At 35.9% G+C, this 13029-nt stretch overlaps 1 protein-coding gene across 5 annotated transcripts in view; it reads left to right on the forward strand.

Moving 5' to 3' along the window:
* The first annotated feature begins 5670 nt into the window (after positions 1-5670).
* The window catches only part of LOC110460164 (CREB-regulated transcription coactivator 1-like), a 46926-nt gene continuing 39567 nt past the window's right edge, over positions 5671-13029 (forward strand). For all 5 annotated transcript variants that reach the window (XM_021512912.1, XM_021512913.1, XM_021512915.1 and 2 more), the window contains exons 1-4: positions 5671-5851; positions 5962-6087; positions 6245-6376; positions 8183-8244. In XM_021512912.1, the coding sequence (XP_021368587.1) occupies positions 5741-5851; positions 5962-6087; positions 6245-6376; positions 8183-8244 (431 nt within the window). In that variant the 5' untranslated portion in view covers positions 5671-5740. The remainder of the gene's footprint in view (positions 5852-5961; positions 6088-6244; positions 6377-8182; positions 8245-13029) is intronic.

Raw genomic sequence — 13029 nt, forward strand, 5'->3', positions numbered from 1 at the left:
TTTCTCATTAACATAATTCAATAAATATCATATTATTTATCTTAAAGTAGGTTATTGATGTCCCAACATTTGACAATCTGATTAAAATCATCTGTTACATGGCTCCGCCTGAACGATGTTCAGGCGTAGTACAAAGTTAACAAAGCCATGTAACATATGATTTTAATCAGATTGAACATTTGAATAATGTTAACAAATTCACGCTTATTCGAGATACATCAAATGCTTTCACCATCGTTGTACCAATGCGTACATGGCGACTGAATCCTTTCGCTCTCTAGAAGACTCTTGGGGAGACTAGTATGATCCTTTGATGTACACCAAAAACAACTCTCGCGGTCAGGTGTCGCTTTTCTGTAATCTTCAATTCTAACAGATATCAGCCTCAGCAAATGGTCAAGTTTTTTTTTTTTTTTTTTTTTTTTTTTTTTAACTCAGACCAATCAAATAGCTAGTCACGTGTCTTTAATTTTGCTACGACATTTCCAAGGGTGCAGAGAGCAAAAGTGAGCGTAAACCCTGCAGAATCGACGGTATGCCAACTGTTACATAGATAACGTTATACCAACGTTGTTCAGCCAACACTAACGTTAAACCAACCATACATCCATAAAGTAACGTTAGTCCAACGTAAACATGATATCCAATATAGATAACACATTTCCCCACACCCTCATTGGTTCGATTTCATAATCACGTGAAGGTTACTAATTTTAGATATTGACTTGAAATCACTTTTTTTTAGAAACATATAATGTAACAATTATGGACTTTTACTTCGATAAATAATTAAGTGGTTATATTACCCTGAACATTTCTTTTCTCATGTCTTTACAAAACGTATTCACTAATAGTTCACAATTAAAATTTAGGGGCCTCGGTGGCCAAGTGGTTAAGGCGTCTGACATTCTGCTACCACTAGTCCTCCACCACTGGGGAGCGGGTTGGATATCTACGTGGGGCAGTGGCCTGATACTGGCAGTCGCTCGGCGGTTTTTCTTCCGGAACTCCGACTTTCCTCCACCACCAAACCATAGGGCGTCCTAAAATGACCATAGCTGTACGATAGTCTAGTGGTAGGACGCCGAGCTCGTGACCGAATGGTTGCGGGTTCGAGTCAAGGTACGGCACTATGATGTATCTTTGAGCAAGATACTTTACTCCGCTTGTTCCAGTCTACTCAGCTGTAAATGAGTACGTGGTTGGGCAGAGCTAGAATTGTAGAATGCTAGATGTGAGCGCCGAAATGGCAGCACCGGCTGTATGCTCCCCAGGGAGTTGAGAAAGATGTTGGCTGGTTGCAAAGGCCTTATAACGACGGATAACAATTTGTGAACCGCTTTGAGACGACCTACGAACTAGGTTGTGATAAAGCGGTATATAAGAATCTCGAATTATTACTATTATTGTTAATAGGACGTAAAACACAAGCAAACCAAAATCATAATTGAATAAAGCACACTGAACCCACGACAATCCGCGTAGTGTTACCACGACCACCTTCTGTTATTCAAAATGTTTTAAAGTTCAACAAGCCCCCTAACAGATGGTATGGTCACCCTAAAGTACAACACTCTGAAAAGTCATGCTTAAAGACCCCATTGTTAAATCGGAACTTTCATATATATAATTTGTGCTTTAGTTAATGAAATGGTATATAGAGACGTTAAATTAGTCAAAACAATTAAGGCATTAAGACCGTTCTTAATAAAAACAAAACTAGTTCAACAACATTATAACGTGAAATTTCTTTTGCGACACCATTGAATTCTAGGAAATGACATATTATCTAAAGTTCGTGTGTATACCTTGGTCATGCGGAGCTGATAATCTCTATTTCATTTGTTGACTTGCAGCCATTCCGGAATGATCGTATCCAAACTCTTTATAGCATTTCTTTGAAGTTCGGGATGCTACATTCTGTAAGCATACCAGTCTCAAACTATAGCCGATATAGTAAAGTCCCAAGATATTTTAAGAGAGTGTGATTATATAACAAGAGGCCCAATGGGCCTGCATCGCTCACCTGGTATTAATCTCACACTTGTAATCTTAAAAGTGGACTAAAATACAGCTACAGGCAGAATATTAGTGTGACCTTGAATGACAAACAATGCCATTAGGATGAAAGTGGGTCAAGGTCATTCATTTGAATAAATTTGGTAGCCCTGATTGCTACAGGCCAAATATCAGTACCCTGGGCCTTTTGGTTATTGAGAAGAAGTTGTTTGAAGATTTTAAGACATTTGACACCTGTGACCTTGAAAGTTTGTCAAGGTCATTCATTTGAACAAACTTGGTAGCCCTTCATCCCAGCATGCTACTGGCCAAATATCATCACCCTGGGCATTTTGGTTATTCAGAAGAAGTTGTTAAAAGGTTTTAAACATATTTGACCCCTGTGAACTTGAAAATGGATGAAGGTCATTTATTTGAACAACTTGGTAGCCCTTCATCCCAGCATGCTACTGGCCAAATATCATCACCTTAGACCTCTTTGTTATTCAGAAGAAGTTGTTTAAATGTTTTAAACATATTTAACCCCTGTGACCTTGAATATGAGTCAAGGTCGTGTATTTGAACAAACCTGGTAGCTCTTCAACCCAGCATGTTACTGGACATATCTCATCACCCTAGGCCTCTCGATTATTCAGAAGAAGTTGTTGAAAGGTTTTAAACATATTTGACCCCTGTGACCTTGAATATAAACCAATGTCATTTATTTAAACAAACTTGGTAGCCCTTATGCCAGCATGTTACTGGTCAATTTTAAGCACCCTAGCCCTATTGGTTATTCAGAAGAAGTCGTTTAAAGGTTTTAAACATATTTGACCCCTGAGACCTAGAATATAAGTCAATGTCATGTACTTGAACAAACTTGGTAGCCCTTTATCCCAGCATGTTACAGGCCAAATATCATCACCCTAGGCCTCTTGGTTTTTCAGAAGAAGTTGTTTAAAGAATTTAACATATTTGACCCCTGTGATCTTGAAAATGGATGAAGGTCATTTATTTGAACAAACTTGGTAGCCCTTCATCACAGCATGCTTCTGGCTAAATATCATCACCCTATGCCTTTTGGTTACTGAGAAGAAGTTGTTTAAAGTAAAATGTGGACGACGGACAGACGACAGACGACGGACGACGGACGCCGCACCATGCCATAAGCTCACTTGGCCCTTCGGGCCAGGTGAGCTAAAAACGAAGGTTAGTTGGTCTAGGTTGATAAACTAATTTCTGACGATTTGCAATTGAACAAGACATGCTATACAAAGCTATATAAATGAAAAGTGATATTTTTTATAGCACGTGTACTTCTTTTACAACGTCACTAAATGTAACGAAAGGCCAACTTATATTACGGTCGTTTATTTATCATGGTCACAAGGTCTTTGGTTTAACATCTGTATATCGGTAAAATATAATATCAAAGCTTTTTACTATAATATTTATGGTTTCACGAAGCATGAACTATCTTGATTTGTAGCCAGTATGTCTATACACAGCTTATAAAAGAGAAATTAAGCTCCCCGTTGCCTAGGTATATAAACTTTAGATACCATTTCATAGCATTCAATGTGGTCGTATTATAATGTCAATGAGCTATGAAAACATCAGCCTTAATGTTGTTGTATAACTCACTTCGTAAACGTCGTCATACATAATTTCAGTAAAGTTCTATAAGGTACAATTTCAATATATCCCTAATCAATATCTGAATTCCAATATTTAATTGTGGTTTTTAAGTATGACTATGGCATCAGCGGGCTCGCTTTTAGGGTAATCACCCCTTATGTTGAGCCTTATATCATATTCAGTTTAACCATTTTGATGCATTTAAATTATTATGAGCCGCATCATTATCACCGAAATTATGCACGGCCACATCAAGATTCGAAGTCGGCTGGGACTTCCGCCGAATTCTGGACGAACGCGCTCTCTAACCATAGTCGCCATCGACCAATTCAGTCCAGTTCTATCACATTCCTCTTCCTTTTTCTCATTCTTTACAGCCCAGGTTTGGGTACGATCCACTATCTTACTTAATGATACTTAATGATATTGTCCAGCACAGGTTCCATTCAAAGGATCCTCTTCGCTGGACTCATAAGTGTTATTATCATAATTACATATTTCACTTCCGGTTGTTACACGTATTGTCCCTTTGTAGTTGTTGAAGTCTGTTTTTGAAGCTATTGAGTGTGTTTGCGGTTACTATGTGATCAGGCAAATTGTTCCATATATACTGCTGTTGTTCTTATGGAGAATGCATTTTTCAGTAGTGATGTTCTTGTGTATCTAGGGAATATGTTCATGGAGTTTGTCCTTGCGCTTGATATTTCTCATCCTCGATATCCAGGGGTTACGCTCACTTTCGCACTCTGCACCCCATACATTCTATAACAGGGCATGTTCTAGCTAGGGCTTCTGTCCATTCTTCTTAAACATTTAAGAGCAAGGCTATTGACCGTCCTAACATGAAACCATACTAGCTGCTTGTTTGTAAATAGTGAATTAGTTGGTATGTGCTTGGTATTCGTTATCTTATTAAGTTTTCCATTGTTTTCCATATATATATATATATCCTAGCTCTTGACAAACATATATACCGACGTTACTTGTTCTCAGACACCTCTGCGTGCAGGCCAGGATTCGAACCCGAGACCTCCGAATTCCAGACGGACGCTCCACTTACCGACCGAGTAATCCCTGCAGTATTGAGTTTGCCAGATCGCGCGCGATCGACCGAGTCCAGTTCCGCTCGTTACCACTAATTTATCAGAGACGTACGTATACATGTTTACAGCGTAATAATACCATCGTTTTAAGTATTACGTAATAGACACAATCGACCTTTTGTTGTTGTTTTTTTGTGTTTTTTTGTGTTTTTGTGTTGTTTTTTTTTACCTGTGAGCCATATTTCATCAAACTGGGACGAAATGTGAAGAAAAAAATCCCGATAAAAGTTTCATAAGATAGAATCTCAGTCAAATTAAAAACATTTGTTACGTACGCCTGGTCAACATTTAATGAGTATTTATATAAACATGTATAGATCGAAAGGTCGATCTGAACGTAACCCGAATCACGGCACATTCAGATGTTCAGGTGTAGTACGTAGTTATTTAACGAAGCCATGTAACTTATGATTGTAATCATGTATATTGCATAGAATCATATAGGGGAAATGAAACGTGACAGACATATATAGGATAGCATGTCATATATGTAACTTACTGTATGTATGTACGTCTCTGTGTAGATATATATTTAGTTTACAGATATGTGTATTTTTTAAAATTTTACTCTTTCGAAAAGCAGATACGCTTGAACTAAGTTGTAAATATTACCATGTACATCAGAGTGAAATTGAAAACAGTTTGACATATATATATATATATATACATGTAGCTCTTAATTCTATATATGCGTGACTGTGCCGTTTTGATGAAATCAAATCATAATGCGTGGGTGGAGAACTCTATTGTAGTGTCACGATATTTGTTCGACATTTCACATGATACTTCAGAATGTAATATATATTTCAGTATAACAATTTGCGTTCCTAATAATACGTTCTTATATCGATTTCATATGATGTGAACCTGGAGCAGGTGCTTGTTTGTGCTGCCATCTATTACCAGATCACATGTGTTTGAGCGGCGATTTTGATTGGTCAGGAGAGGGATGGACCCCCTGCGATGCCAAAATCATAACAAGCTTGTCGTTTTCTGCCATTATGGCTAACCCAAGGAAGTTCAGTGAAAAGATAGCATTACATAATCAAAAACAAGCGGAGGAAACCGCCGCTTTCGAGGCAATTATCAGAGATGTATCGGCTGCAACTAGGGTAAGTCTTGCTGTCAGATTAAATCGAGAACTGTCTAAATTCAGCGTATAGCAGACCGAGGTTTGAGGGTAATCTGTATAAAATGGTGACATACATATCGTATTTTACAGGGTTCACCCGGTTATTCTACCCCAAATCAGCATCTACAACTCCAACAGAATATCATGGGTCAATACAGGGCAGGGTCACTGCCAAACGTCAACCAGATGGCCGGTAATTCGGCTGTAGACTTGCAGGTAAGTCGACTGCTAAGATGTAGACTCGCTCTGAAATATAACATGGCGTCGTGCAACATCAATTTTGACTTGTTTTGGTTGTGATTTTGTTCTTGTGTGACTGTAAATGTAAGTTTTAAGATATCATTATGACAAAAAAATCGTTTTCTATTACTAGACGACCCTCCAGCATTTCGAGGATATACGAGGAGGGCCAATACACAACCGTGGCATCGACAGACTACACAACCGGGACAGGGGGAGACAACTAGGACCACACCGACGTGCTTTCCCTATGGACAAGCAAAGGGTATGGTATTTTCTGATTGTAATCTATAAATCATCCTAATAATAAACGTGTTGCTTAGTCGTTTTCATTTGGATACCACATGCAGCATCATTGTAAATCATTCAATGTAGGTCAAAACAATCAGCAGATAAAATCTGGGTCAAAATTTACTGTTAACAGCTGCAGTAGGCCTATTGACCTAATTACATTTAAATATGTAGGCATTAGTTTCAGTGACCAATACAACTCATGAAATGACTTATCAAAACGATTATTATGCAGTCATATGCAGGAATGTTAAACCGAAGATGCTGTTGAGACCTTGTTTAGGGCAGGACATGGGTGGGGCTCTGTTTCGTATCTACATGACCAGCTGGTACCTGGACAAACACTAATTATCACATGATGTTCATCAAGCTGATTCAATAGATGTCTGCTACATGGTTTTGTATATATATGGACCAATTCTTACTGTGATTATCATAGTATTATTTATACTAGGGGTTGTCGGTGGAGAGGGGGGGCGTCACAAAGCCGTGGAAATCTCTTTGCCAATTATAACAAGTTAGCAGTGATATGTCACTCTAAACATGTAGATGGATTGATTTTTTATTCAATTGATTAAGATGAAAAAAAATGTATTATGAAACAAAAAATTTTGGTCCATGTGTTAGTTTATTGGCCTGTTTTTATATAAACTCGCCGGTAACAGAAGATGCAACTTGGAAATTTATTTGTCCCTTAAATTGCCCATTATTGTATTTCTTATCTGCACTCATGGAATATGTCTTGACAAAAATGATTGCTGATCAATGTGAGATTTTTTTATTTGTTCAAGCTGACAATACTTTGCAGCAATGCTGATAGTCAGTGGTACTTAAAATGTGCTATCAAATAGCTATTCTAAGATAAAAGCTTGTACATTTTACTGTTATGCTGCTGTGTAATCTTAACTATAAGGTGGGTTTTTTTAAATTTAAGATCACAGGTATGTAGGATTTGTCAGTTTGTATCCTCTGCAGGTTATCTGCAAGTTAGTGTTTACGCAGGAAATTATGCAAAATAATTAACGACCCTATGTACATGTTCAGTGTTTGATCTTACCAACTCTCCCTATTTTGGAAGGAGACCCTCAATTTTGGACCCTAAAATTGCGCATTTTCAATGAGTGAATTTGCTCGATTTGCTGAACTTTTTCAATTTTTTAAGATATGATGATTTTAACTGAAAGAACAACTCAAAAGATGCCATTTAAAAGTATCATTTTTTCCCTAGGGTGTACATACACACATTTTATTTATGCTTTTAATTCCTAGCACGCATAATCTCTCCAAGGAAATTAAAAAAAGTTGGCAAGTATGATTCGGTGTTGAGTTCAGGGTGTTAAACCCTGAAACTAACAAAAGTCTGATGAAATAAATGCTATAGCACTACAAGAAAAAACACCCAGCAAACATACAAACAAAAACTCATTGATTAAAATGTATTTCTTGATTATGTATGATTGGTTTTAGACAGGTATCAATTTTAATGCTCTACGTACTGTAATCTTGATAAGAATAAAGGATACTCAGTGCCACAAGAATGGCAGTTAAAATCTGAAAGCCTGTCTATTCTTAATGAAGTATTTCATTTGATGGTTCCTCTAAAATTGAATTCAAAGTACAAAGAATTTACATACACTGATAACGTCTTACTGCTGTTGCAGTGTAAGAGGAACAAACTTAACTGATATGTTTTTTTCACTGCTGGTATAACTGGTTCATGATCAGTGTTGAAGAATGAATGATTGATACTGGTATTTTATTTATTTTATTTCTGTTTCAGACTGACTGTTCTCCATATGGGTCTGCATTCCTTTCTCCTCCTCCGGACACAAGCTGGCGCAGGTAAAAACAATATGCCAATCCCTATCAAATATTCATTCCAGGTTGGACTGATCTGTGATTCCAGAATGGAATTGAGTGCAACATTGTCTTTGGGAATCTTCTACACAATATGTTACTAGTCATAAGTCCATAGCCTAGCTATATTTATATAGCTCCTTCCCTTTAGATAAAGGTATAGATAAGTGCCTTACTTCTTCTTGCATAATACAGTCAAATTTTGAAATAAGGTTTAAATTTTATGTAAGGATCAGGCCCATTGGACTTGTTACTAGTAAAAACAGTAATGTATCTTTGAATCTGCAAGCATTCATCGTAATGTTTTCCACTTTGTTTGAGGTCAGCTGTGATGAATTTTGGTTTGGTGACTGGCATGGTGTGTTTGTCTGGGAGAACTGAATGATCACCTGTTACCATCTACCTACCATATTTGATATAATAAGGGCACCTGCTCTTAAAGAACACCCCCTAGCTGTGATTTTAAAAAATGAACTGGATTATACAATTTTGGAAAATCATTTAGTTGGTTTTGTAACAACTTGCACTGTCAAAATGGAACAAAAAACAAAATTATCAAAGAAATTATCTTGCGATACAATGGTTATGACCAAAGTTAATTTTCTAAATGATGTACAGCTTTATTATTTTTAAATTTAACTTTGGAGATAGATAAAGATACCTTGTCTCTGTTGTGGTGGAGAAGAGTTAAAATACAACCTAAGATATGTGTTGGTTGAGAAAGTAAAATAAAAGTGCTTCATTTGTCATTTACCTGTGGTGAACCACCTTATTATGTCAGATATGGTATAAATATATATATGAACTCCAGTGCTTAAACCCCCTGACCAAATTCGTTTATGATGTACCAAAACATTCTACCCCCTTGACCCAGACTTTGTTATGATACATACCCAAAGAGGGACTATAAGTTGTATATCCCTATGTTATTGACCAACCAATTTCTGTGACCAAGCTTCCAACCAATATATTTTATATATTTTATGTTAGCCTACCAATCCTACTATTTGCTTATAACCTTGCCAATCAAAATATTTTCTGTTAACTTGTTACCAATCCAAATATTTGTTATGTAGTCTTCCAACCCAGATATTTCTGTCTGTTTATCATTTATAACATTGCGCAAAAATTAAAGAGGCGAAAATTGAACAAAACAAATTATTAAAGACATTTTCTGTATGTTTGTGATCAGCAAACAAAAATAATGTTTTTTTTAAGCATCTGGTAATTCAAAGGTGTCTGGTCAAAGGTTTATTAATCTGAAGTAAACAAAAAGCGTAATTTGTATCACCTTTTTGAATATGATTTTTGTCAGCTTTGATAACTTAATGTTCCCCTTTTGTTAAATATTCTCCCAGCTGTGCTACATTGAGCCTTCTGCTCATGAAGATTTGCATATATAGGCCGAACATTTATACATATGTCGTATTGGACACCTGTAGCATGGGTGGATGGATTGGTTTATATAAAGAGATAATTAATTGGAACATTGTACAGTGTATCAGGATAAGGTTAGAAGATATAAGCTGATGTCTTAATACGTACATCTTTAACCCTTTCACCACTGTACACCATAATGGACTCATTCAGATCAATGCGTGGGAGAGTCTACTAAAGTTGCATAGGGGTGAAAAGGTTAGTAAGAAAACAGATTTTAAAACGAGTTAGGTGTCGCTTTATGCCTTTATATACCTTTCTCTCTTAAAACTAGATATACAGTAAATATAAACCTTGTAAAAGAATTTAGACCTTAAAGAGCATTAATACCTTAAAGATCCTAATATATTGTGACTGATATCAATCCTCGAAAATACAAACATGTTACATGTACCTGTTTATCTTCTGCAACATCAGCTTCTACCCAAATCACATATACTATATATTTATATAATTAGGAGATAGCTGTGAAATGGGTAGAGATCAGATTACACTTATACGGTCACAATGTAGTGTTAATTACATGTCAAATGAATTATAATATGGATTATATACCTACAAAACATAGAAATCACATTGACCATACCTTAACTTAACTCCCCATACCAACAAATCATCTCTAACACTAGTATGGATTACATATGATGAGTACAACCTTCATTATAACTCCGCTATAGTCTACACCTGGTACCATAGTGACCAAACCCTGGGCTACTGTGGTACCTCACACCCTTATAACTTTCAGATGCTGTGGCCAAGGGAGCAAGCTAAGCAACTGATCTTTGTAAGATATTCCATTTCATTATAGCCCCCCCCCCCCCCCCCCCCCCCCCCNAAACTCTTGTTTTACAAACCAAACCTTAAAATGGTACCAGCTGTCTGTTAACTCCACATCCACAGTACTATGATCTAACCAACTGGCCTCCTGCCCTTAATGTCCCTGCCTTAAGATTAACCTACCCTTTGTCTTCTTAGAGCTCATAGCCTCTAGTCCTTTATTAATGCCCACACATGATGTATGTACATGCCTTTTGCCCACAACATTAGCTTCTCAATCAAACCTCTTTTAAATTCACCCATCAATCACGTCCATAGGCCTTTTCCACACAAATCCTCCTTTAATTACACCTGTCAATCATGTTACAAGGTCCACCTCCACGCCATCCCTTGTCTTACACATATTCCTGCAGTCACATGGTCCATCTGCACACCTAACCTAGCTCCTCCTTTTATTCTTAACATTATGAAGATAAACTATATTCCCATGTTTTAACTTTGAATATTAATTGTGATCGATGACAAACTTGTAGGTCACTGAAATAGACCATAGGTAATTACCGTAATTGAATGTAAAACACTCAGAATAAATAATTATTCTTGTAGCTAGTTCAGTGTTGTATACATTTTAATAAATGAAAAAAAACCACTTTGACCATCATCTAAAAGAAAAGTCCTTTTTTTCCAGTTTTCGTAACCAATTCCCGGGGAACCAAAGAAATTACATCCCTTTGCTATGTAGGCATCATTTCTCTGAAAGATTGATAATTATATGAAATTAGTGCTGATAGGGGGAAAATATAAGTTTATTGAAGTACATAAGAATTCGGCAGTAGTCTAGACCTAAGAGAATGAAATATTTAAACCTTTTAAAAAAAGACAGAAAATTCGTAAACCTTTTAAAAAAAGACAGAAAATTCGTAAAAAGCTTGGTTGAACTTAACATTAATATTACACATACAAATAAACATATCTAGAATTTAGAAAGCAAGAGAAAGTGCAAGTGATGGTGAAATCAGTCTGCTGTCCAAGAAACTCTGATGATGTTGAAGCTCCACCTATTGTTGTTTTGAATTAATTTTGTTTTACTTTCAGCTGTCTCAATTCTTGCACTGCTACTTCTATGATTTGATTTTAATTTTGTTATTTTCAATTGTATTTTTTTTAAAGCTAAATTGATTTTATTTGGTTGATGAGATTTGATCCCAGGGCTCACTCTGTCATGGAGAACTGGCAGGCTCTGTAAACACTGTGTCACCAACTGTAAACCAACTATGTTTGACGAAGGTTTTATCAAAGCAATGTAAATGTATGTGAATAACATAAAAAAAGTCAAATTTCTCAGACCTGTCTTAAAGGGACAAAGTAATGAAGGAAGGTTTCAGTTAGATGTAAAATATATGTGTGAACAAACAAAAAAAAGTCAAGTTTCATGATATCCTGTCTTAACTCATTCACCCCTGAAGACACATTTGAACTCTTCCAATTAAAATGTTGGAATAGTTCATTATGAAATTTCAGGGGTAAATCAGTTAAAGGGACAAATGAAGGAAGGTTTCTTTTGCATAAAAGTATTTATAGAGATATGTCTGTAACGGTATTAACAGCTGATCAATTTATTGAAAGGTCTATTGATAGGTATTTTATAGACATGTTCTTGTAGACCTATTGTTGACATTTATGTTATAGGTAGATAGATAAGAATATATAATAGACAGCTAGCTATAGGGTATTTTGTAGACTAGAAATATAGTATAGACAGGCTTTAAAGACAGTGTTCGGTACATTCATATTTTGGTAAATTTTGCTAAATGCTCAATAAGAGATAGAATATGACAGTGTATCATTTATAAACATCCAAATATGTTAATTGTAATTACCAGGTTCCTGTTTTATTCTGTTTTTAGTTTCTTTTTGAGAATGAAGGATACTGGATAAAAATAAAGCATATGAAAAATAAATAAGTTAGAATAGATTTTGGGAATTTCTTTTATTGAAGTTTGAAAGAAACATGTTTAAATTTCATGGATCAAAGCTGAAATAGATATAAAAAATGGAAAAACCATACTAGCTAAAAAAAGACGTATAACCTAGTGTCCCGTTAAAGATTTAGACAGCTAGCTGATGTACAAGATATACTATGGACAGCTGTGATAATATGTGATCTTATTATGATATGTATTGCATCATCAGACGCACATAGATTTATTATGTCAGGGAGTTTATTAGATATATATGTAGACACTTTTATACCATTCATATACCTAAACTGTAATTTAGTCATAACATTTCAAAAATGTAGCTCATCACAAATTTTAAGAGAATTGCTACAACTTCAAAAATGTATTGTTACTGTTGCCTACTTCCAAAGATTGTTGGTTTACAGTTTTGTGTTAATAATGATGTCTGCTTGTATTGTCTGTGAGAAGCAGTGTAAGAGCACCTTGTGTGAAAATGAACTATTGTAGACAGTGAGCATGTTGTTTGAGCAATGAGTAATGTTATAGATAATGAGCATCTTGATTGAGCAATGTGCATTGCTGCAGACTGGCAGCA

This window comes from Mizuhopecten yessoensis, unplaced genomic scaffold, assembly GCF_002113885.1.
Source record: "Mizuhopecten yessoensis strain PY_sf001 unplaced genomic scaffold, ASM211388v2 scaffold10331, whole genome shotgun sequence".
Taxonomy (NCBI): domain Eukaryota; kingdom Metazoa; phylum Mollusca; class Bivalvia; order Pectinida; family Pectinidae; genus Mizuhopecten; species Mizuhopecten yessoensis.